This window comes from Centruroides vittatus, unplaced genomic scaffold (genome assembly GCF_030686945.1).
Source record: "Centruroides vittatus isolate TY-2023 unplaced genomic scaffold, ASM3068694v2 contig_753, whole genome shotgun sequence".
Taxonomy (NCBI): Eukaryota; Metazoa; Arthropoda; class Arachnida; order Scorpiones; family Buthidae; genus Centruroides; species Centruroides vittatus.
The window spans coordinates 71,052-98,360 of NW_027122489.1; the positions used below are offsets into that span (position 1 = coordinate 71,052).

At 27.7% G+C, this 27,309-nt stretch overlaps 2 protein-coding genes across 2 annotated transcripts; both read right to left on the reverse strand.

The window, feature by feature from the left end:
* Positions 1-64: 64 nt before the first annotated feature.
* Positions 65-14,884, reverse strand: LOC136981331 (paired box protein Pax-1-like). The gene is made up of 3 exons (XM_067277648.1): positions 14,571-14,884; positions 13,391-13,594; positions 65-372 (listed from the first exon to the last, which is right to left on the reverse strand). Exons 1-3 carry the CDS (start codon positions 14,581-14,583, stop codon positions 65-67), a joined length of 525 nt encoding a protein of 174 aa, XP_067133749.1. The 5' UTR covers positions 14,584-14,884.
* Positions 14,885-16,673: 1,789 nt separating this feature from the next.
* On the reverse strand, positions 16,674-26,695 carry LOC136981356 (annulin-like). The gene is made up of 16 exons (XM_067277680.1): positions 26,385-26,695; positions 23,390-23,617; positions 23,183-23,316; positions 22,667-22,811; positions 22,456-22,578; positions 22,250-22,356; positions 20,213-20,387; positions 19,961-20,099; positions 19,780-19,886; positions 19,545-19,710; positions 18,226-18,305; positions 17,996-18,141; positions 17,780-17,924; positions 17,517-17,677; positions 17,300-17,439; positions 16,674-17,173 (listed from the first exon to the last, which is right to left on the reverse strand). Exons 1-16 carry the CDS (start codon positions 26,533-26,535, stop codon positions 16,996-16,998), a joined length of 2,325 nt encoding a protein of 774 aa, XP_067133781.1. The 5' UTR covers positions 26,536-26,695; the 3' UTR covers positions 16,674-16,995.
* Positions 26,696-27,309: the final 614 nt, after the last annotated feature.

Here is a 27,309-nt window from a genome sequence, read left to right on the forward strand (position 1 = left end):
AATATAATTCTACAACATCATAGATTTAATCAACATAAGTTACATTATTTTACGTTTATCTTATCTACTTAGATTCTTTTTTAGGCGATGAAGGTAAATCTAATATATCTTTAATCAGGAATGTTCTTCGCGAAGGTTCAGTCTTAATAACTTTTCCATGTTCATTTTGTACAGAATTATCAGGAGAACTCCTGAAAGACCTTCGAAGTATCCTGTTAATGGAAGATACACTAGGAACGGAATCTGTAGGACATACTCCTTCGTACAGGAGACGTTCTCTGATTTCCCAAGCGAATAGGGCGCTATTTTCGGCTTTATACTGTCTTATCTTACTGATTACTAATGGAGTTGAAACCCGAGGTTTGCTTCCTCCTAAAATTAGAATCAAAATATGAGAGAAGAATTATTTTTATAATGGTTTTTCGTAATTAAAATAATAATTATTATTATTACGCGTATACATTTAGATTTTATTTACGTATATATATATATACAGCATATTAAAATTCTTATAAATATTTTAAACAATTTGAAAAGTTAGACGAAAAACAAAAATGAACTTTATACTGTAATGTATAAGTCAAATGGCATTTTAACTGATAAACACATATTTATTATTACAATATTTTGGGGGAGTGTGTGAGCAAATGGTATGACATTTCTTTTTTGAATTACTTAGATTTACTCATACGGAATAAATAATGTGGGTATTATCATTATTATCATACAGCCACAGTAGGCCAAACTGTAGTTCGCCAGCCGCCATATATTTATACAATTGCTTTTTATAATACTTGATACATATTACTACACTTATATGTTATGATATTTTTGTAAGTTTTCAGACTATTGCGTAGGGTAATATGTACAGAGGTTGTAAGTGTAATTCTCAAATGTTTAGGGTACATTCATAAAGTCAAAGGAGTTAAATTTTTACCCAGCCAGTCAGTTAAGTATTAATAAAGTAAAATAACAATGATATTTATTATAGAATACTGATAACTATAGTATTTTATAACACAACTCGCCAATAGGTATTCCAATAGGGCAGGGATGGCGAACTTATGACACGCGTGCCCAAAGTGGCACGTAAGAGAAATCATCTGGCACGTAATGTATCATATGATTTTTGTTTTTTTTTTTTTTAATCTTTCTTTCTGTTTATCACCTGATCATCCATTTTTTCAATCAGATTTTTGACATTTATTCGAATTAAAGGGTATTCGTTTAATTTCTTTAAATATCATTATTAGGAGTCTAAGACTTTGGCACGCATTAACATCTTTAAAGCTAAGTATGCTTACAATATGGCACGCGGACTCAAAAAGGTTCGCCATCCCTGCACTGGGGAATGCGGCTCTCGTGTATTTCTTATAGAGTCATATGGTGAGATTTAGTCATCCCTCTTATATAGAATGAAATAATAATAAATTTATAGGATAATTACTGCAGAAAGAGAGAATACAAAATTTAAGATGATACAAAATAACAATAAATCGAAACATTCAATAAAAACGAATATATTACGGTATTTAAGTTAATGTCATAAAGTACGAAATTATTTATGTGTTTCTATCGATAATGTTATAAAATCGGTATGAAATATATTTTTAGAATAGGAATTTTAAAATATGCTTTTATTTTTCTTTCAATGCTGTTTAAATATAGTAATATTTACACAATAGTATTGTTTATTTTCTAAACTAATAAATGAATATTTTGAAGATGCTGCTGAAATCTTGATTGGCAGAGAATGGACAAGTTTTCTCTTGCAAAACGAGTCGAGAAAGAATTAAGTGTGATTTGCATGAAAAGATTTGGCTACAGGAATATCAGAGATGACATGTATACTATAAAGTGCTAACATATTATTATGGGCTTACGTTACATAAAATCATGAAATAAAGTTGTGTAAACTGTTCAAATACAGTCGAACCTATAATAACGGCCACCTCTAAACGGCGGCCATTTCAGATCCTTTTTTAAATAAAATTTCATACAAAATAACCTTCAAATAACAGCCATCTCCGAACAAGGGCCAGTTTTTGTGTTCTCGCCTATTCAGAATTTTGACTGTATATTTAGTATTCCAATAACAATTGCATTCACATAATTATTCATATTATTTTTTTTTACTTTTATTTACTTTAATATAATAATTCAATTTGCTACAGGACCCATATATATATATTTGCCCCAGGCCCCCGTTACTCTCTGGGAGGCCCTGTTTATTAATAACTGTATATAGACTATATAGTCTATAATATATTAATATTATGCAATAGCATTCGCAATGAATCTTATATTTCTTAATATATACGATATACAGATTATTTACAATGTCTATATATTATATACAACATTTTAATCCTTATTAATTATTAAATATATAGACAAAAATGAATGTACATATAAATTACAGTATTAATAATAATTAAATATATATAGAAATATAAATTTATTAATTTAAATTAATATTTTATTTGAAATATTCGTTATTTAAGACTTAAATTTGTGTTTATAGTTAAAATTTATTAAGATATTTGCAATCAATTTTTATAAATTGCGAAAGTAAAAACAGATAGGCCTATATTAAATTTTAATTGTTTTTTGCGTGTTTTATTATTACCTTGATGTGGCCGTTTATATAATTAAATAAGTGGAAATTCATAAAAATATATCTCTTACTTTAAATTATATCTTTTATTACAAACTAAAAAACTTTTATTTGATTATGTGTGTAAATATATTCTAGAATTTAAAATAATATGAAATTAATTCAAATTTTAAAATTATCTCAGTTATTAAATTTAATGTTTCTAAAATTTATGTATTATTGATAATTGAAAAAGGGTTTCAGTTTGTTCGACTTAGTTTGAGTAAACGACAGGGGTTTAAATATGGTTTAGGTATCAAATTAAAGCTCTTATCCTGTAGAGTGTAGACCAGGCCTGGCCAACCCGCGGCCAGTCACGTTAAATTGTGTGGCCCGCTAAGCGATATTATATATTTATTAAAACTTTTGTTTCCCGTTATGTGTATACCAAAACAATTCAATAAATGAAAATTTGCATATGTCATTGTTATAATGCGCAAGAGCGAGTACGAACTCTTGGTATAACAATAAAATCTTATTCATTTTGTATTTGTTTTACTATTTTAAAAGCGTGTTTGCCTAAATTGGGGCCCACCGTAATGTTACGCGTGATCAAAGTGGCCCGCGAAACAATTTGGGTTGGCCAGGCCTGGTGTAGACGATGCCGCTGAAGAGATATTTGAGGAAGGTGCAATGGTCCAGACGTGGCGAAGTGACAAATATACAATGTTAATCCTATGGGACAAACATGTCAGGTCTCACCCCCCCTGTTAATTTTAGCCTGAGTAATTTTTTGTGTTTGCAGTTTCATTATTGTAAATATTGAGATCATTATTATTTTAATCACCCTCTTCCAATTCAACCTCACCAATCTCCCACCCGTTCAAAAGCCCGAGAAACCCGGGCATACGCAGCTATTTTAAAATATTTTAAATAATAATAATTACTATTAAGTTTAGCAAATTAGGTGTAAAAAATCGTTTGTAATTAATTAGATTATTTAAAAATAAATAAATCATAATTCTAAGACCACGTTAACCTATTTATTCCGTATTTATTTAACAAAGTCTAAGGTTTAAAATTTCATTAAATTTCATTTCCAAAATGATAACACAATTAATATAATACTGCAACTGTTTGTTTTAAAGTAAATACTACAAACACGGAAATGGAGAAATTTCAAAAATTATTCATCATGAATAAACCAGACATTACAAATTTCTGTTGTTGTCAAACCTGTACTGCAAATAAACTGTCTCAGAAAATAAAAGACATAAGCTGCATTAGAATTAAGTGAATACAAACAAGACGATTCAGCATAAAATACCACTCAGTGCATTGACCAATAAAACGTATACGTTAATGATAAAACTGTTCCAAATACGAACAATTTATAGATTAAACACACTGAAAAAATAATTAGATATGCGAGTTTGTATTGAAATCAAGGATGATTGAGAAATGGGTACAATTTGTAGATGGAAAACTTTCTGTACTGTGCCAGAATTATATATTAACACTAAGAATATTTCCTTTCAACTATAAAAACTGTAATTTTAAGTACAGCAGAACCTGTTCAAAACGGAAACCTGCTAAACCGGAAAACATATTCGGTACAGTGCGATTTCAATTCACACAGGTTTAACTGTATTTGAATACTTGAATAGTAATAATATTTCTGAACTCCACAATAAATACTTTGCATCGAATGATGGAAGAAAAAAAATTAGTATTACAAAAGCTACATGAATTTTCGCCATACAGAGGTTAATCTCGTGTTTAGTCTTTAATCAGAAGATGAAATTCCTTTTTAGTATAACAATAATATCAAGTTTCCATTATGATTTAAGGAAATAAAACGAAGTTTGTAAAGTGTTGTTTCTGTAAAAGTTTACAACGAATGGTTGCAGAAGTATATTTTACTTTTCTAAACTTTTCAACAGAGTTTTGGGTAGTCGTGATAGTTGTATTGCCAAGTGGTCAACTAACCAACCCAGATGTCTGTATTGAGACTTTGAAAAAAACTACGTAAATAACTGACTTTAAAAATTATTTGAAAAACGAGTTAAAAGAGGGTTCCGTCTTCACAAAGATATGATAAAAATGCTTCTTTACCGGGACAATGCAAGGCCACACACAACGCATGCCCGAGAGGGCCATGACAAAACTTCCTGTTTCGTCCAACTTATCGCTCAGATCTTGCTCCTCCCGATTGGTATCTTCTAAGGATACGGTATTGTCTCTTGGCAAGAAATTTGAGAACTACAAGGAAATTATCATCGAGGAAGATACGTAAGCTTTCACATAGACTAAAAGGACAATATCGAAAAAATAATCTGCAGTATGCGAAGATTCAAATGTAAGGCCTAGTACTAGCATGCGAAACAGACAACGGAAACGTAAGATGATGTCACTTTACCGTAGAAGCCAACCAAGTTGACAGAACTTTTGCGGAAAGCAAAACGATAAAAAAATTATGCCAATAGGAAGGCTGTTTAGTAATGATGTCACGACATGGGACGATAGCATTTAAACTATAGCGGTTCTGTTTGCGTAGTAAGTGTGACTTTTTCTGTTTATCATTCGAACTAAATATTAACTTGTTGACAACAAAAAACCTCCTGATTATCATTATCCTATGGGCAAAAAGGACAATTGCTTGCAGCCCCCGCCAACAGGGTACCTCAAACTCATCTTTTATAAGAAAATATTTCCCCAAAAAATTCCCTCGAAGAAAAATGCTTGAAGTCAACACTGTACATGGGTCCCCCTAATTCAAATTCGCTGGGCCCCATGAAGCTATAACGCCATTGCTGATTATGTAATCGTAACTCGAATACTAAAATGTTTGATATTTCTAACTTCCGGATCAATTTCGAAATGCTTTTCTGAATGAGAAAAACATTTTTACCGTTGACGTAATTAAAAGTAGAGAGGGGAGTGGAACTAGGTCGGAAAAACTTAGGGATCTTAGTGATTCTTCCCCTAAAAATTCATAGTATTTTCAATGTCCTGTACAAGTTTGTGACAGTCCTGATTGTGAATGAAAAAAATATCTGTTGAGTTATTGTTAGGAAATACTGACAGATTGATCAATTTGTCAATGGGTGAACCACGGCATTGAGATTGAATTTTGTCTATTATAGAAGACCTGACCCGCGTGGGATTGGTAGCATAAATGATTTAAATATAAAAATAATGGTTTTGTTTTCATGCAAGAAGCACATAGAATAATTTATAGAAAGTAGAGTAAAAATAATACAATTTTGCAAACATTTTATATAACTAAAATCTCTTCGTCTTTAATTCTTTACTCTATAACTCAATGTAAAATCTCTTCATATTTTTAACATTAACATTCATATAAAATAAAATCATTTATTAATTCCGCAATATTCGATAAATTTAATTAGCATTTGTTAAAAACAAAAATATGTAATGTAAAAATGCATTAAATGTAGTAATTAACATGATTTAATTTAATGAAATAATTAAACCTATGAGAAACCATTCCTAAACGTCACAGACATCATTCAAGCTTCCTTTAATAACTCGTGAAGGTTATAATTAGAGAAAAAATACTTCATTTCTAGTATGATAACATTTAACACAAGTGAAAAAGTGACGGTCATCATTAAATCAATTATTATTCAAACAACGAAATTCTATCGTCAGCGACATAATAATGAGTAAAATGCATAAGTATCAATAAAAATGAAAATTATTTAATAGTATTTAGATCTAAAATTAAAGCAAAGAATGCAAAAAGAGTTGGGAGGTTTCTGTATGTATGGATGTTAGTGTGTGTATTTGGGCAGGCATGATTTTGTTCACCCTTTTGAAGCTTAATAACTCACGTGCCTTTTGTCAAAAAATTCTAAAATTTTTCAGGGTGGTTTGTATATTAGAGGGGAAATATTTCTAAAATTTTCCGGAGAATCGGACTACTGGTTCAGGAGATATTACGGAAATGGAGGTCACATCTCAAAAAGCTTCCAAGTTATGAAATTATTCTTACTCGTACAAATATTTAGTTTACCAAAAAATTAACGTATTTGTTTCGAAATTTTTTTCAAAAATTACTCCCATTTCCGATATAAACGTTTTTTAAATGTTTTTTAATGAATTTTGATAGAATAAAAACCAATTAAGTCTACTTTTCTCAATTGTATATAATGATAAAATACAGTAGTTTTAAGAAATTGATATGTCCCCAACTCTAAAACTTTAAAAAAGAACTATTTTTTAATGAAATTCCTTTACATAAAAATTGTTGTGTTATTAATTATAATTTTCATGGAAATTAGATATAAAGATCACTATATATTGAAGAGATGGGGAGAGTAATATTTTTAAAATAATTAAGTCACTCCTAATCATTCCTATTAGTAATTTTATGTAAATCAGAAAACTTAAAGGTAATGGCAGTTCAAGTTATATATAATATACCCTTTTCATTTAATTTAACTTTTTTAATTCCCAAAAACCTCGTGTGTAGGTTATGCATTGAATACATAAAATGAAACAATTACATTGCAAATTGATACTTCATTTGTAATTGGAACAAGACCAATACTTCTTGTAAGAATTGTAAAAAAAAAAATAGGTAAGATTTATTTACATTTAATTAGCATATAATTAAATGGCATTAATTATAATTTACATTTAATTAACACTTCAAGCATTCTAATTATGACGCAGATTGACCCGTGTACTTAATACACCAGTAATATTTAATTAAAATCTGAAATAATATAAAGTTATATTCTATATTTTTGGGCTGCAATTTAAAAAATTTTAGACCTATAAATTTCCACTGTCTGTCCATCTGTCTGTCTTTCCTTAATCTCAAGAACGGAGTTAGATAGATAGAAGACGAGACCAAATATGGAAACCTGAGGGGCAGAAGACTCCAATAACTATATAAGAACTACTGATGCAAACCCGAAGTCACATTATTTCAATTCAAAACTTTTCCCTGAAAGCAATTAATAGATGATTTGCACGACTCTATTGCTAAAGGAAAAGTGTGATGTACAGAGATGGTAAATATTTTTATCTATAAAAAATTAGTTTCAAAAAGAAAAGTAATTTGTTAAGTTATCGAGAGTCGCGGAAATGACTCCATGCCAAGTAAAAAGTCACTCACTGATTATATATACGGGAATCAGAGTTGACGATTTTCAGGGGTCGATTTCTTCGCCCCCCGAAGACCTATAGTAATTCTGAATATCTCGTTCGAAAGATAATTGTTTTCTTAGGTAGTGTTAAAAATTTCAGATTTTTCTACAAAGGAGTTGCCGAAATATAAGCAATCGAAAAGTGCAAAAATCGCTAAAAAACGTTGTGTTTTCTTTTTCTTCCGGTAGCTCCTTTATAGAAAATAATTGAAATCCCTTTTGTTATGTGTGTTTACATTTTTTTTTTTTTTTTTTTTTTTTTGACTTCGAAGAAAATGAATTGTCGAAGTTTTAAATTATATTGAACGAAATTACTCGAAATTTTATTTCTTTATAAACTATTTCTTTGGTATTTCGTTAAAACATAACATTAAAAATTAATAGTAGCGTTTAAATAATTACTAAAGTTATTAAAATGAAATTAAAATGACATTAATTACAGGATGATTGTAGGTGGAAATGTCGGGAAATTTCTCGGGATAATCTGAATTTAACGAAAAAACCGGACGTGAAAATGAATAGAAATAAAATAATTAAATAATCATAAAACTTGCGACGTTTACTATTTAACAAAAAACGCGTAATTTAAAAAGAAATTAAGTCATTCGCAGGAATTTTGATAAGGGTTCAAATTAAGAAAATGGATTTTTGGACTCTAAATATTGACGTAAGAAGTAATGTTAAATTGCTTTAGTTATTCCATTGATAATTAGCAAATTTCAAAAAAAAAATAATTAATGTTTAGAAAGTCATTTATTCAATCATTAAAAATGTATTTTATGTCTTTAATTGTTAGAAAAATGTCACAGAAGAAAGATATTTCTTCTCGTTTTTGATCAGTAAAACGATAAATTAATCTTGAAAAAATGTTTTATCTGAAAATTCGAGAGGATGAGCAAATATCAGTTGATGACCTCATTCAATGTCAAGATTTTTAAACTCCTAAATTATCGTTTTAAAATTAAACGAATGATATAATTAGTTTACTGATAAAACAGATAGAAGTTGTTTTATTAATCAAATTAAATATTTAGATATTCAATTCATCGTAGAAGTATTATTTGAGTTGTCAATAGTGTTGTCCATATTATTCATACTACATAAGTAAAACGAAATTAAATTCTAAATGTTTAGACTAATTACTTTACTGTGACACAAAGTAAAGATCGAAGAACATAAAAATAATTATTTAAAACAAAAATTTATTTTAAAAAAGTCTTTTTTAGGCCACTTTTACGTACACTTGAATAATTCTACGATGAAGGCTTTCATTAAAAGCTTGGATATTCAATAAAAAATTTTATGACTTAAACCATTATTTCATATGCTACTTTCCAGAATATGAAAGTAAATTAATGAAAATTTAAAAGAAATTTTTTATGAATTTCTTAGCAATAAAAAAAAATCTCCTAGGAGAATTTTATCGAATTATTTTTAAACTTTGTTAAGATATTTTCCTCTGAAAATATAAAAATAATTAAGGAAATTTATTGTTCCTGCTGATAATGTATATTAAAAATAGAAATAATAATTATATATTTTCCAACTTGAGAGAAATCCCATAATTTAAGAAAATGGGTGCGGTTAGAAACAATTTTAAAGACTTATATAATTTTAATACTCAAAATAACAAATTAAATAAAATAAAAATTATCATATATATATATATTAAGGAGAAATCGAATTTATGTTTTAATTTTTTTTTTAATATCAGTTAATTAATAAAAATTAATTTGCAAAGAAATCTTCTTATTTTATTTTCAAATCATAGCATTAGATACTGTGCACTTAAGTTTTTAAAATAAGTTTATGTAATTAAATAAACATTTTATAAATGATAATTACTCCAATTATCTCAGTAGATATGCGATAATATATAGAAATAATTACTTGTTTGTATTACGTAATAATAATTAATAATTATTTATGTATGTATTATTTATATCAATTTAATCATTTATAGTAATTAAATGTTAATTTTAAATACAATTACATCACTTTCTTTAAATTAATAAGGAAAATTAATTTATATAGTTTTAAACTTCATAGAATCATATATAATTGAAGGACAGTCTAACCTATAATAACGATAACCTCTAAACAGAGGCCACTCTTTTAGGGGGCGTACAAAATTTGCATACAAAATAACCTTCAAACAACGATCACCTCCGAACAACGGCCAATTTTTATGTTCCCAGTCAGTGGCCGTCGTCCGGAGGTTTTTATATAAAATATATTTATTAAAAATTGTTAAAATATAATTTTATTACACTGATATATTTTAATGTGTAATGAAATAGTTTGAAATTATGAATTCTTGCGTTGAATATGACTCTTATTGTAAACACCCGCGTAACATTATAAATTAGTGCAAAATTGCGTAACGTTACGCGAACGTAATGTTATGCGATATATATTTTACGTGCAAACTGGTTAACTGGTGTAAGATTTTAGATTTGCTACTAATGTAACTTTTTAAAACATCTCTATAACATAAATTGCGCTAGAAAAAGTAATAATAATAATACGACTCTACCCTAAAATACCATAGAAAAACCCTAAATTCTAATTGCAAATTCTTATGAGCTAAGTACAATCCCTAAGTAAAAACCACTCTCCCACGCGTAGTAACGTTTCATGAGTTACGTATTAACATACTCGCACGAGGCATCACCTTATCTGAATTATTAACGTTACGCGGTCCAATATTTTATAGAGGAATAACATCGTGTTACGCTGCTGGCTACTGTATTTTCTTCATTCAAAGAATTTAACTATGAATTATTTTAAAAATTAAAAATTAAATTGGCAATTTATTTTTCGTATCTTCATATGTGCTTCAGTTAAAGTATTTAAGTTTTTCTACTTTAAAAAGTTATTAAATACTATTTAATTTTTATGATTTTTTTTAGCATTTCGAAAACGTTTCCTTGATCATATACTTCAAGTTATTATTATTATTATTATTATAAGTAGAGCCTACTCAAGGTCTAGGCTGAAGAAAGGAAGGGATGAGGGAATGAGAAACATACTGTAATTCAAGCTACAGAAAACAGTTTAAATTTTCTAAACTTTGTCTTATATTTTAATACAAGCCTACGATAAATTTAAAACTATAATAAAATTAATAATTTTAAAGATAAAAGTTCAGTATAATTTCAAAATTATAGGCGTATTAATAATTCATTTTATAAATTGACATTTGTTAAAAGTCAATTTAATAAACACTCTACATAAAATTAAGCATAAAATTTAAAATTATGTAACTTATATTAAAATTTATACTAAAAATATTCAATAAATATAAGCTATATAAGCTAAATAACTTAAATAAGACAAGAACACACTGCATAGACTTTTAACCTAAATTTTTAAAATTTTATTCCATTCTTGACACAATATTCACTTAGAATACATTTGAATTGTCGCTAATTTCGATATATTTTCGTTTTTAAAATCTCAATTTTTATTTGAATTTAAGATAAATCTTAGTAAAGACGAAATACTTTAAATTTTTTGTATTAAAAAAATCAAAATATTTTGAATTGGGTCTCATTAATATTTAGACGAAATTCCTTTATATAATTGTTAAATCCTTGCAGAACATATTTAAATAAGCGTTAGAAAACATTAAGGTCAGAATAAATTCCTACAATTTAGAATAATGTCATTCAAGGCCTTCGAAAGTTCGTATGTGGCTCGGTAGAGAGAGGCCCTTTTCTTCTTATCATTCTTATCCCCTTTGCCATTTCCCCCTTTTTTTGAACAAATTAAATGCTTAGAATGTTTTTTCATTCATAAAAAGCAGTTTTAAAGATTAATTTAGCATTGATTTATTAGGATAAAAACCACTACAAGCCCCTAAGTTTTCTCTAAACCGAGAGAAAAATCTCCATCTTCTCCTTTATATAATTTAAATATGCCTATACATTGTATGATTCCTATTTGTAAATTAACCAATATACAAAACTGTAAATTAATTGTATTTATAAAATTAATAAATCCTTATAAGCCTATATTTTTTTTAATTAATAAATTTAATTGCATATTCCTATGTTATATTATACATAACTTAATTATTATGCATAATGTGGCACTTTTATATTATTATGCATTGATTAATTATTAATTAGAGAATTTAATATTAATTAAAATGCTGAAATTATTATAATTTAAGCTATTTTAAATATTTCATGTTTATTTTTAATTATATATTTCGCATGTTAAATCGACTTCAAATTTAACAACAATTAAACTATTCTTAAAACGAAATTAAATTATAATTTTAAATTACGCTTTAGTCTATTTAATTAAAAATTAAATAAATATATAATATTTAAATTTTAATCAATAACCTATATAATTATAAATGTAATTTATTAAAATATTTTAAAGATAAAATTGAATATTAATAATTTATACTTTTTATTATTCCGGACTGAATTATTGGAATATTTGGCATTTTAATTATAATCAGATATTTTGAATATTATGTTAAATATTCAAATAAAAGAATTATTTTTAAAAAAAATCTACGTAAAACGAATATTAATTCGGATTATAAAGTTTTATTTAAGAAATTAGCGAGGGATTTATCAATAAACACATAAATCCATCACATAGATTTCACTATAAGTGATAGCTTTATGCATTTTGTAAATAGTTTTCTGTGTAAAAATGTCATTTTTTAAAATATATTTTCGAAACTTTGCTTTAGATTAGGTAAGTACTTAAATATTATAACTCAATTTATGCTATTCTCTATGCAATAATGCCACAAAACAGTACTTTAAAATTAGTAATGTTGATATAAAAGTAATCTTTGAAGGAGGATATAAATTCTTACAGGTTTCCAGCTTTCTGGAAGCTTTCTCCATGTTTCGAAATTATATTTATTACTCTAAAACAGGTCATATATTTGGAAAGTTTTGAAAGTGATAGTGAAAATATTTTGAAGGATTTTTAAATGATTGTATTTAATAAATAATTAAACAATATTAAAATTTTATATGTTCATCTACAGTACTAGAGTGTATCTAATTTGCACATCGACCCTGCTGGGAAGCTCTGCTCGAAATGCTTTTTGCATTTGTGGAATTTTCTAATGATTAGCAATGTTTATCGGCTTTAAAATTACAAGTTCATTTAATAAATTGGCCCTTTATATTATTCTGATCATTTTATTTTCTTGTCTTGCCTTTACTTTTATTTATTTACCTGGAGTAATTTTATCCTAACAGATTCTTGTGCCAAAAAAACAGCAATTAATCAATTAAATATTATAATATTTATTTAAAAATATTGTGAAAAATATTCTACATATACAAATTTATAACAGAAAAAAAATTCTACTAATTAGTATACATTTTTATACAAATTAATTGGAATTTTCGATTGATACGTCGCAAAATAAAGCTTTATAAATACAAATTCTAATTATAAGAAACTTTTTAATGATAAATTTAAGTATATTTTTTATTAACTTTCTCTGAAAGACAAGATAATGTATTTAACAAGTTGGCATATGAATTAAACAACATATCGAGATAGATTGTCTGCGAAATAATTTCGTATGATAATAATTGTATGTAAGAGGAAAATAATCGGCACTTACCTATAGCTCCAGGTAGAATAGATCCAGTTTCGGCAAATCGAGCTAAAATTTTGCTAACACATCCATGAGATACCAGAAGATGACGTGAGATGTCACAAGGTCGATAACCATAGAGAGCCAGTTCCAGAATACGAAAACGGATGTGGAAAGGCAGTGGTTTTCCATTAGCGAATGAACCACCCAATTGATTTATACCACCTTGGCCTATAAAAAAAGTTATGATTGCTGCTTGATACGAGATGTTCGCTTATATTTTTTGATGTTGGAAGAAAAAAACTGTAGAATATTTATTGTCCGGGAAAATTCTAAAATAAATTTTAGAAGTTTCTAAAGAGTAAAAGTTGTATTAGCTAGATAAAATCTTTGATAATTAATGGAAATACCCCTATACGATTTTTTTTAAATCATTAAGTTATTATTAATATAAACTTTATCCCTCATTTACTTGCCTTTTATACATTTTTCCTCTATCGTGTTTTCCTTCTATTGCAAAAAAATGTTACTTGAGGTGAATTATAGTATATAACCTGAAGGTTTTCTAAGTAAGGAAAGTGTTTTATAAGACAAGGAACTTTTATTAAATTTGAAAATTTTGTTAATTGAAATATACCGATTTTCATCTATTATCAGATTACTCTTCGTCCATGAAATTTGAACATGCAATGCGCGAATTCTCAGTAAATATACACTTTCATAAATATTCTCCTCGTATATTTTCATTTAAATTCTATAAATCACACTTTTTAGGCTTTATAAATGATTTTCTATTAATTTTTTTTACAACCGAAAGGCTTTTTTATCCGTAATGATACTTGCAACATTTAAGAGTTAATCGCTTGTAAGTATTAGATTATCGCATGCCTACGTACAAATTCGTAGATAAACTATTTATTATAGTTAATTTTAACAAAATTCATAGTTTTAATGCTTATTCTTAACTGTAATCTTACTAAATACAGTGTTAACTAAGCTCGAGTAAGTATTCAACTCATCAAACTTTAAAACAAAAGTCTTATTTGATTTAAACATCGAATCAAACTTATCAAAACTTATTAAAATTCTGTAAATATAAGTTATTCTTTAATTGTACAATAAAAGAAATGATCATAAATATAATGTTAATTTAAAATTTTACAGCTAATTGTATTATGATACTTGATAGAAAAGTTACTGGACTCACCTCTCTGCGTCATGTTAGATTCTCTTCGGGACAAAGTTTGGTTCACATTTTATAGAAGAAGATGCGATTGGATCCGAAGGGATGATTGTCATCGGCAGTAGAGGCGTGTGAAAGAACAGGTGTCCAAAACATGTCAGTCTGCCACGCTGCAACATTAAGGTCTTTCTACCAACCGCTAAATCTTGACCCCTAGAATAATTGGATAGGGGATTTGTGACTCTCCCATACTTTCAAAGTCACGGGAACGATCTTCGAATCGAAGCTTAGAGAAGAAAAAGAAAAAAGTGATCTGCTTCAAGTGATATTGTAAACACTCTTTGTGCCCATTCTTGTCTCGTGCCGCTCGTTTGCGGAATTGATTTTATTTCTTTTCCTGCATCTGTTAAACTCTGCCACAAAATTCTTCTATAAATTGTCGTAGTTTTTCTCCCTTCTTATAAAATAAATTCAATTAATGTAATTAATTAAATTTAATTAATTAAAACAATCGAATTCTCTACAAGACTTGAACTGAAACAATTTCGACTCTTTTTTCTTAATATTTTCCATTTTTTTTTCTACTTTTGCTAATTTTAATATTGTAAATTGGTTTATGATAATGTGAATATAATGTTTAAAAAGTATTTATTAAAGTTTTTAAATTTGGAGATTTTTTTTTATAGAAATGAGAGTAAAATATTTCGATATTTATTAGTAAAAATCGTTTTTAAATGATTGAATTACTTTTATGGGCATTTTTATTTGTGTATTCTGTAAAATTAGATTGTTATTATTCTCTAATTATTCTTATTTATTAAAATTACTGATCATAAATTTAAGATATTTAAAGCCGTATAAGAAAGAGTAAAAAAAACATTGAAAAACAAAAATATATTTTTGCCAAGTTTTATAGAGGAATACGTATTCAGAAATGGTCATTGGAATTCGAGGACAATCAGGGGATTATTGACAGAAAAATAAATATTAATAGTAGCATTATCAGATAGATTTTTATATAAATGTCAGACGAAAAAGTCCATAAGTGGAAAAAATCTTTGAAGTGAAAATATTTTCATTTTATTATATTTATTTTCAATCAACCGATGAAGCAGCCCATGTAATCTTTATCTCATAATCCGATAATCCAAACGACGTTGGTGACGTGCAACAGTGTACTTCCGATATGAAACGTCATAGCGGAAATTGCGTTCTCGGTCACATGATACGATCAACAGATGCACGAGATTAAAGGAAAAAATAAGATGAACACAAAGATAGCTTTCTTACTTTTCACTGCCTTTATAGAATTTTCAATTTATTTTATTTTATTTCTTATACTCGTGTTGTTTTTAAGACGAAAAGATTCAACAAATCACTTTGTTTCGCGTAATTAGAAGTTGGTTAACTGTAAATAAAAGACATTTTCAACGAAATGCTACAAAAACTGTCTTTCTTGATCTATTTCACCATTAATGGTGACCATTTCCATTGACAAGTTGATGTATGTTCATTAATCCAGCCCACTTGTTTCTCACAACTTCCTTCCTTACTTTCACTTCAGGACCGCATCTACAAATCTATTTTAGAGAATTGTCATGTACTTTAGAAGTTTTACTGACGAGTGAGATCTATATATTATATTATAGTATCTATCTATTAACTTCATACATAGACATATCATTCGATATAATAAACACGTCTCTCGATTTTAAGGGCGTTTAAACTACTGAAATATTCTTAAAAATTTCTAAATAATTTAATAAAATTTTCCATTTATAAACATATTTTCTATTATTTCATCTTAAAATTTTACTTAATTTTTATTTCATTTTTAATTCAATGTTATGCAAATCTATAAAGCGCACCGTTGGGTCTTTAGAATGAAGAAGCGAGATACAGTATTTGAAATTAATTTTTAATATAATTATTTATTTATTTTGTGAAAAACTGAATAAAATATAATTAAAATGTAGAACTTTTATTACTTTATACTTTTAATTATTATTAAATTATTTATTTATCTGAATAAAGATATACGTATCTTCACTGTAAACTCCCGCATCCATGAGAGTTAATTTAAAATAATGCCGAGGAATTAAAAAATAATAATATATACTTATATATTTTTTTTACAAACTACGATATTTATTTTTAATCACAAAAGCAATTACAAACATTTATTTTGAAATACAAAAAATACATTTTGATTTAAAGTCGAGACAACACAAAAAAATACAATTCTTCAAAACGTTTTTTCCGCGATTTAAAAAATAAAAAAATAATTAAAAAATGTATTAAAAATTCCTGCAATTTGGTTAGAGATTCTTTTCGGATAAAAGTATAAAAGTATTTCGAAAAAGCTGCTCTAGATTTTACAAATTTCAGCCCGAATATTTAAAAAAAAAAAGTTTGATGAAAGTTTCGTCTCAATGGACGGATTTGGCACTCAGTTATGTCCATCAATGGGTTTTTCTGAATCAGTTTTCGGTTTGATCTCAATCAGTTTGTACCCATCCACGTCATATAATTCACGTGACGTAAATTTGGCAACAATCGATTTTTCTCCCGATGATTTTGGTGTCATTTTACAAGTGATACGAGCTTCTTTACCAGGTTCGACGTTTCTGTATTAGAGAAAATAAGAACACAGATTTCGCTTTCAAATATTAATAACAGATCATTAATATAATATTTACAATTAGATAATTAATTTTCTAATAAATTTAATATATATATATATATATACTAACCCTTTGATAGGTAACTTAAGAGGTTGTCCAAGACCTGGACCTTCTAAAACAAAGACACATTTACGAAGTGGTTTGGGCAAAGGATTTTTGAAGTAGGCAGTAACTTCGAATGGCTGCTCTTGGACAATTTCGGCTTCAGTCTAAAAATATAATCATAAAATAAATTTAGGTTGCGAATTTTTATGAATAAATGATTTATAAATGAAATCTTTCATACCTCTATGACTATGTCGGGCATTCTAACTCTGAAATCATCTTGTGCAAAATAATCAAAATCTGTTTCAATTACTTTTGCCATTGCGGCTATGTTAAATGCGCACTGATCGGCAAGTACTTTAGAGTATTCGTCAAACGTTACATTCATTTTTATTTCCTCTTCTATAAACAGAACAAAATTACAAAGTAATGAGCTATGACACCCTTTACTAATTACATATTTTGACCTAAATTATCATATAATATTTTGCTTCTCATGCTTACCTGTATTTGGAGCAATCTTTATGCTAAATTTATCCTTCTTTACTAAATTTTTTAATTTTCCTGTATATAAAACTGTATCGACTCGTAACACAATATCTAAATTATATTCCTTTTCTGTACTTTTGTTTTGTGCTTTCAATTTAACCTTAAAAATTAAGTTAATTAACACATAATGAAATTTAAACATTGATAAATAAATATAAATCATTTATATACCGAAAATGGAGATCCTATAACAATATCATCAAGGAGAGTAAAGTCAAATTCTACATCTTCCAATTCTTCATTGAGATAATATCTGGAGAATGAATTTCTACATTGTCTTAAAGCACGAAGCATTACTTCTCTTTCTTCTGTACTTTCTGTTATTATTTTGATTAAAATTAATTATAATTATCTGCTTAAAATTACACGACTATAATAAAATATAACGTAATTTTATTTACTTTCTTGATATTTGTATTCTGAGGTAATATCATCACGCTCGAAAGTTCCCATCTTCTTTGTACTTATATGTTGCCCAATTCTGAAAAGACAGTAAGATAAAATCAATATAATCCACGAAGATGTTTAAATGATCACGTTCTTTCGACTGATAATGCAATCGTAAAGCTTAGCAATCTTATTCTGTTGCCAAAAATTGCATCAATTATTAAACTCCTAAAAATAGGGGCGAGTTTAATTTCCATAAATAATTTGTCCCCGGTTTTGGGACTAATCTCCGGAGAAAGAAACACGTGACAAAAAGGGAAATTTCTAAAGTAGATTATAGTACGGCAAGAGGAATTCGTGTGGGATGGATGATTTTGAAGGACAGCATGACATCACCATTAGTAGAAGAACAGAGATTTCTTTGTGTGAAAATGAATCTGAATATTAAAATTCAAGGTTGAAATCTCGAAAAAAAAAATAATAATTTCGAAATTGTTATCATTATTTAAAGGTAAAACAAAGGTAGAAATATTCTAAAATGTTTAATTCTTTTTAAATTAAACAATGCTATTTCCTACGAATTTTAAATATATTTACAATTAAACAATGAAGCAATTAACGAATAAAATAAAGCATCTAAAATTTTATTGCATAATGTTTTCCGATTTGAAGTTTTAATTGGATTAAATATAATTTTTAGCTTATTTAAAAAGTTTTAGTAACATTTATTAATAAAAAAAGCCTTTGCTCTTCAGTTAATAACATTTCTAGCTATAAAGCTGAATAGTTTATTTTCTTTTGGGTTCTATTTATCAAGTATACGTTAATGAATCTACACTAGAAAAAAAGCTGATCCCGATAATAGACTTTGCCCGAGGCATAAGAATCTTCCCTCTCCCAATACTTTTGAATGCAGTACGATGCATTTATCTTGCTATCCATATAGATATTGGGTTACAAATGATTTTTTTTCTTTTTTCTTTTGCTTATTGAAGGCCTTTTCATACTAAAAATATAAAGGAGTGAGGTATTATTATCTAAGTTGAAATTTAAGATGATTTTACAATATCCTGTAATCACGAGAGGCCCACAGCATATTCCAAAAGTCCTATTTTCTTCCCATAGCATTGTTCAAAAGTATAAACTACAATATCGTTAATTCGAAGAATGAAAGCACAGTTTTTTCTATATTTTTAAGCACTTTCAGTCACGCACACGATATCCTCTGCCCACATACAGTTTATGCGGTTTTCTTTATATAATTAGTTTTCTTCCCTCTTAGGAATGCAATTACCATTAGCCTAACTTTCCTGTAACCTACAAAGATACTCACGTGTCTGAAGATTTCATAATGAGTTTCAGGGGCTTATTATCGCCTTTATATCTCCAGTATACTTTGTCTGCGTTTACTTCAGCGAACAAAAATGCAGTATCGTACGCTTTCATAATTTCACCTCGTTTTATCGCAGTTACGCTTGCAGGGCCGCATCTATAAACGCCTAAACATAAAATAATTTACATAAATTTCCTTTATTCGCTATGAAGAAACTCCTTACTAACATACACACCATCAGATTTTTCTTGGGGTGTTGCGTCAATGGCTTGCCACCCACCATAACCTCCCGGTTCTAAATCTGGCCTCTCCATCCACACTTCGTTCCAAACGTGGAAATTCCTTAAAATATAAACTTGTTTATTAATATATTTTTTTATTAATTTTCTTTAATATATTCTGATCAAATTGTTTACCAGACTGAATCGATGTTAAGTCGAGAAATTGGATCACCCGCATCATCAAAGAACTGATCTATGGTGAGACTGTTATGAGTATCGTGGGCTGAAGCAAAATTGGTGACACTTCGACAAGGAATACCAAGAGCACGGCATACTGAAAGAGACAAATTTAATGGCTACGTCTTGTAACAAGCTAAATCCTATTTGAGAAACGTTTAAACTCTTAACTAAAATACACTATTTTAGCAATTTAATAAGTATATTTACCTGTTGTACACACTCCGGAAAAGACCCAACATTGCCCAAATTTAACGGGTTTTAATGTTTTATAAAATTGTTGTAATATGGCCATGCTTCCTCCCCAATTAGTAGGTGAGACACCACCGTTATATTCACCTTTCCAGTTACCCACTATAACTCCTGCATCATCTGGAGAATTCATCTGAAAATAAAAACTTACAATTTAATTTTATTCTATTAAAAATGTTTAATTTTTGTATAAAAACATACAATATCTAATTTAAAAATTAGATATATATTTTTGAATGACTGTGGATGGGTTTTCTCATACAATTAAATTTCCAGTAGAATAATAATTCACTATATTTAGAGTAGAATCTCTGACTTTACACTATAAAGGATAAAATTGAAATATAATTTTAAGAATTTAAACGTAGAATAAGTAATGTTATTAATAAAAGAATAATAAATATTAAGGCGTTGAAACGTGTTTTATATGTACGCAAACCTATGAAGATTAACGTAAATTTGACAAATTATCTTTCAAGATTAGTTTTAAGTTTATATTTATAAAATACGATAGCTTTCACTTATATTTATAGTTAGAAAGTCACGAAAAAATTATAAAATTTTACTGAATGACAGTCACAATGCAAGTGAAAGAGCGATTTTTTTTATAGATCATCATCTAAGTCGACTTTAAAATCGATAAATATAAATAACAATTTAATTATAGAATCAAAAAATTAAATAATTTTGCAAACATCAAGGTTGTATTTTTAAAAATCAGATTAATCATATTCATTTCATGGAAGAAACATAGGAAGATCATTATCAACCACGACCAACCGCAGTTAGATGTAGCGTAGAAAATGTTATAATTAAATAATTATTATAAATGTTTAAAAAAATTGAATAATTTAAAAAAATAAGAAAATTTATCGAATTAATATCTTTATCGCGTAAGTGGAATAGATTTGTTGATAAGAGGAAACCGAAAGAATCAGTTGCAATTTAAACAATGATTAAATATTATAAAAATAAAAAATAATACTAATAAAATTATTAAATTCATTTGATACAATATTTCGAAACATAATTCTTCCATATTTCTCTAAATTAATCAAACTTAAACGTATGAATAAAATAAAACAACATTTAAAACTTAATAATAATATTAAATATAATACTCTCCATTAAGTCACATTTATATTTTATTTTTATTATTAAACATGGCGCACTTATCTAATAAAATAAAAGAAATTTTAATAGGTTAGATGCAAAAAAATATCTTTTAAATGATGTTAACAAACATAAATGTAGCAAAATAATTCGAAAAAATTGCACAGTAAGCCATAACGAAAGAAGAATGTTTTGATTGCTCAAACATGAATCTACCGCAAATACCAAATTTTAAGTATTTTTTTTTTTAATTTTTTTGATGGATGGCATGATTGTGTTGTAAGTTTTATATACTATACCGAAATGACAATGAGAGAACACCGGATGTCGGTACGACTTTTGTATGACTTGAGGCTATTAAACTGGACTCTCTATGTAATTATTACCTTATCGGACAGATCGTCTTTCTACTTCTGAGCGTAGTAGAGTAGAAGAATAGAAAAAAAGAAGAAACATTGGTTATATAATTACAGTTATCTTTATTTTACCCTACAGTTTATTGCGGATAAAATGAGTATGTTGAACGGGATTCGGGTGATTTGTTTCTCTTGAAACGATTCTCCTTTCTTGGAATTTATTCGATCTTTGATTATTTTTTTTAAAAGGATAATCACAAAATTTGGATTTAAACTTATAAATATTCTATCTACAAGTTAAATATAGGAAAAAAAATCATTTTATTGGTTAGTTTTTAAAACGTTTTGTAATTCTTGTTGGGAGCGTAATATTGTTATTAAAATAAATGTATTAAAACAGAAATAAAGTAAGTAAGTATAAGATAATTTGATGAATAGTAGTTTATTTAAGAGACACTTTAAAATGTCGAGTGCAAGACAATCCCATATGTTTTAAGGTATAAAAAATTGAATGAACAACACTTACGACAGCTGATAAATGGCGCACCACTTTAACCGGATCAGCTTGGTTAACTATTGATAAATTGCCAACAGAAGTTAACAAGTAACAACTGCATTCCAAAATATTTTCTCAAACTATAAAAATAAAAAAATACGCACCGAATAAAAACAACTTAGTCATATCCGTTGGTTTGTTAAATAACGGAAAATACAAAACAAAAGATACAATGGTTACCTGTGCATAATTCCATATACAAGGCCTGAGCCTGTTGTGACTTCCTCTCCAAAGTAATCCGCTATCATTTAAAACGTATTCATTCCTAGCTTCCTGATCACTCAGATACACTGAATCCTCTATATTTAATTAGAAACAAATGTTTCAATTGACGGTGAGTCATACAAACATAAACACTGTCTTTATTAAACATTAAATGTAACTTACGTTTACACCAAGGGTTGAAAAGTATATAAATTGGTTCTTTGAGAGTGTAACGGTTCGGGATGGAAATATTTTCCTTTTCTGTTTTTAGTTTAGTGTCTACGTCAACGGACCATACACCAACAATGGAGTTAGGTGTTGGGAAAACCTAAAAATATCATAGAAAATTCTTAAAATAATATTTATACTTTCTTTACACTCGAAACCTAGAAATTTATTACGTGAAAGGACTGAAGAAGGAGTAAAATAGATAAGTTTCATCCAATAATAATGACAATAAAAAGTATTATTGCGCAAGTAAAAATCTTCAAACACGCGAAGTAAGTCTGTCACTTCATTATCAGTAAATATAATTATATATTCTAGATAATAAAGATAATCATTCAAGTACGATAGAAAAAAAAATTCCTCGAAAAATAACACTGATAATTTTATCACAGTTTATAATATAGACTAAATATTACTAAATTTAAATTGTAGATAGGCAATTTCGAAATATTTATTAATTTTTATGTTTACCTGTACTAAAATGCTTTTATCTTCCTTAGATATAAGTTTAGCTTGCCATCCATCCGATGGTAAAGTATCATCCGATTCTGGTACAATTGGTGTAATGATAAGTGTACCTTGCGAATACGATGGCGTTTTGGCATCTGTTAACGAAAATAATTCAGTGATTAATATAAAAATAATTGTAAACTTAAAATACTTAATACAAAAACTCACTTTTCACAGTAAATACTAAGCAGACAGCGTCTTTGGTTTCGTTATATTCTCGATTGAAATTGATGGTAATTTTGAATGGAAATCCTCTTCTAACAACTAACGTTGGAGATTCCTTCTTCACTGATTCATATTTGTCAGTATAATGTGAGACAATGTTGTCGACTAAACAGAGATCTACGTTATCTACAAGCAAAGGCGACTCTTCTATGTTCTCTCCATCTTGGGATGCTAAAATAAAAAGCTTTCATTTATAAACCGGATTATATATCTTTGTCAATTAATTAAATAGTACTAGTATAATGATTTCATTTCGATATTTATATAAACTAAAGCACTACCAACGTTCAACTAATTAACATACCATCAAATTATTGATGATGATGTGTGGTTAACATAACACTATATCTTGCTCATTCTTCTTTAAAAAAAACCAAAAGTTTTGTTTATTTATAGATACAAAAATAAACCGTATTTCAAGGACATTAACACCAAATACTAACAAACAACATAACTTATAAGGTCGACTTTAAATTCGTTAAATTTAGAAGAAAAATTAAGTTTAAAATATTCTTTATTAAGTAATATTTTGTATAAGATTATTCGAATAATTTTAATGTTTACTTTTAAATTCTTTCGATGGGAAAATATATGTATATATATATATTTTTTCTTTTTGTTTTCCCCCTCCAAAACAAAATGGAAGAAATGCTCCGGGCAAATATCAGTAGACAACCTTGAACTGGAGCCAAGTAATTCTGTACTAGTCGTAGGCATTTATATCACGGATACGTAGAATTTATAATAATGAACTATATATAACAATTGTTATCCAATTAATATTTCACTTAATATAATTATATCTTTACGCACTAATGATTTATTATTTAAATAAAGTAGGAACAGAAAACGCTTGACACCTTACCTTGTCAAAACTATTGTTTTCAACCGTTTAAAATATTTTCCATAGCTATAATTTCTACATTTTCAGCTTAATTCCACTTAAAATTAATGAAATATGCTTAGTTTATGCTTGAATAAATTATTATTTGTTTTAGAATTTTAAATTCCAATTGTAAAATGAGTCACTAATAAAAAAATATATATATATACATATATGTATATATATCCTGTAGACTATAGAATATCCGATAACGATCAGATCTTCGTAACACACTTAATAAAGGCAATTTCTTGAATTAATTATGAAACAATCAGATAAACTAACAGAAATTAATTAACAATATTCAGGTTTGGTTTCCTCTAAATAAAGAAATAAAAAAATTAAATGATGAAACTTTTGCTATTTTGATATATTAATTAATTTAAAAAGGTTTAATTAATTAATTATTTCCGATTAATATCACCGACAGAGACTACGTAGAAGGTCAGTTTAATATAAACTATAACATTAACCTTATTTACAACTATTATTATTTTCAATTAACTCCAATCAAGTGTTATTATCCAATGATTAGGACAATGCTTTCAATTAAATAATTTCAAAAAAAGTATTCAAATTCCTTAAACTGATTTTTTCCGTTTTATTTCTTTCGCTTTAGAATTTTTTCCTAATAAATTCTTCACCTGATGCCATTCTGTGCCTCAACTAGGAGACTAGCATCACTTGAACTTTGACCTAGTAACATCATTTTCCACCATCGTAAATATTTTACATGGCGACGTCACTTATGCCCTTGAATTATTAGTTTATTCGTATTTGTAAAAATAAAAAATAAAAAAAAAAACTTGATTTTATATATTTTAAAACAATAAATTTCTATAAAAATTTACATTTTCATTCGAATTTTTGGGGGTCTTAATTCCTAAAATTTAAACTTATTTTACATGTAAATTTTTGCGAAATTTTTATAATAATTTTTAGATAAATTTTCATCATAATTCTATAGGAAACGAGATTTTTATGACTAGTAATAAAAGGTCAACAAGCTAAATGCTAGGCAACATCTGCTTTCGAATTTAAAACAATATTGCGTTTACAGTTTAGGGAGATAAATTAATAAAAATAAATTAATAAACTGTATTATTTCATTTCCTTTCCTTCCGTTAAAATACCAAAATTTTAAATTAAAAAAATAAATCAAGTATTAAATTACTACAAATAACAAAAGTAATAAATATTTTATCTAAAGAGCAATGAACTTTACAAATGATACTTTGGCCTTTATTCACTTGGAGTCTGTAAGAGTTTAACTTAAGAAAATAAATATAACTTTCGATAAAAATTGTCTAAATTAGAAGTAATCGTTTAATTCGAAATAATTAAAACTCCCTTTAAAAGCCTCTACATCCAAAGTGACATCATAGTTGCTGATTCAGATGAACAGGAAATGAGATAAGTTTGAGATCATAGTTGCTATATGTAGCCATTTGCAATCCTTGTTAATCATAAAATTAACCATTTAAAACTGCATTTAAATGATGGAAATTTCAAAATTAAAGGTGAATTTGAGGGGTTATTAAATAGATAGAACGGTATGCAATCTACAACGCATGCTCCAATGTCAAACTTCGCCCTCCCCCTCCCAAAAACTGGGATCACGGGATGCAAAGAACTGGTCAGAGTAAAACTTTAGTAACAGTAGTCATAAACAAAACAGGAATCGGTAATACGATACGCCATTTGAAAGTCTATAGCTGTATTTACTTGAGAAACGTTTATCTTAAGAGTTTACTTGACTATATACATCTTAAAATATAATTTAAACAAAATAGATAACTTTGTAACATATTTTCTTTAAGATTTTAACGTGTCAACCATCTTAGATCCGCCACACCCACTCTTAGTACTTCACCTTGACAAGTACAAGTTTTCATTGTTGTAAATTTCTGACGCCATGAAGTAATGGCAGAAAATAGAATTTTAAGAATATTAAAACAACCTTGCAAAGTATGCACAACTATGATAAACATTTATACAAAAATAAAATAATAATAATAATTACGCTAACATAGGAATGTATTGTAAGGTACTCACGCTTGCTGTCTGGCTTGGTTGGTTCTGTATCATCTGTAGTGGTTGGTTTAGGAGGTTTATTTGGTGTTAAGGGTATAATCGGTGTTGCAGTCGATCCCGATCCTTGATTCGGCCTAAATTGGGCCCTAAAAGAAGAGAGACAGTTACCCATCTGGTCAGCGTGTCGCAGACAGTGTGTGGTTCTACCAGGTCTGTCTACTGTTTCAGACAGGCAAGATGTTTAACCTCTGACGTAGGTAGCTGTGTGTGAGTATGTGTGTGTGTGTATGTGTGTGTGTGTGAAGATAAGGAAGGAAAAATATTAATATGTACGCCCGAAGCTAGCTTTACTCCTCTTGGATAAATAACTGAGCATGCGTAATATCTAGTTTCTGAATGGCTAACTGATAATTCAAAGAACTATTCAATTCAATTTCAGTTTTTTTCACATATCGTTAGGGTGAGTTCTTGTATAACTTTCCCGTTAATGATGTAGACTTAAACCAGCATCTTTTTGGGAATGTCAGGTGAACATGTACGGAAAAATTAGGACAAATACTACAGACTGAGAAGAGGGTAACTGACTTGTATGACAACTTTAACCGAGTTAAATTCGGTATTTATTGAATATAAATTATCTTCACGCTTTGTTTATTCTAATAAGGGTCAAAAAATAAATGATGTTGAACTGAAATCGTGATGGATATTTTAAAGCCACCGAAAGAAAGTGTTGAAATTTATGTAAAAACGAATATTTTCACTTAAATTATGTTCTATTTTTTTATGCTAAAAAGTTTATCTTTTCTTAATTTAAATATCGTATATATTTTTCGACTCGAAGACCTCCTGACTTTTATTAGAAGAGTAAACAGCAATCTTCATTCCTTTTTTTTTTTAAATTTAAACTTTAAAATTATATGAAGTAAACTTGAAAAAAAAAAGAATT

Coding starts and splice junctions, on each gene's coding strand:
- LOC136981331 (XM_067277648.1), bottom strand. Junction 373..13,390: donor TATTCTACCTGGAGCTATAG/GTAAGTGCCGAT, acceptor TTCTAATTTTAG/GAGGAAGCAAACCTCGGGTT.
- LOC136981356 (XM_067277680.1), bottom strand. CDS start 26,535: ATGGGTAACTGTCTCTCTTCTTTTAGGGCCCAATTTAGGCCGAATCAA. Junction 19,711..19,779: donor ACCCCAAGAAAAATCTGATG/GTGTGTATGTTA, acceptor TTTTATGTTTAG/GCGTTTATAGATGCGGCCCT. Junction 17,174..17,299: donor CTTAAGTTACCTATCAAAGG/GTTAGTATATAT, acceptor TCTCTAATACAG/AAACGTCGAACCTGGTAAAG.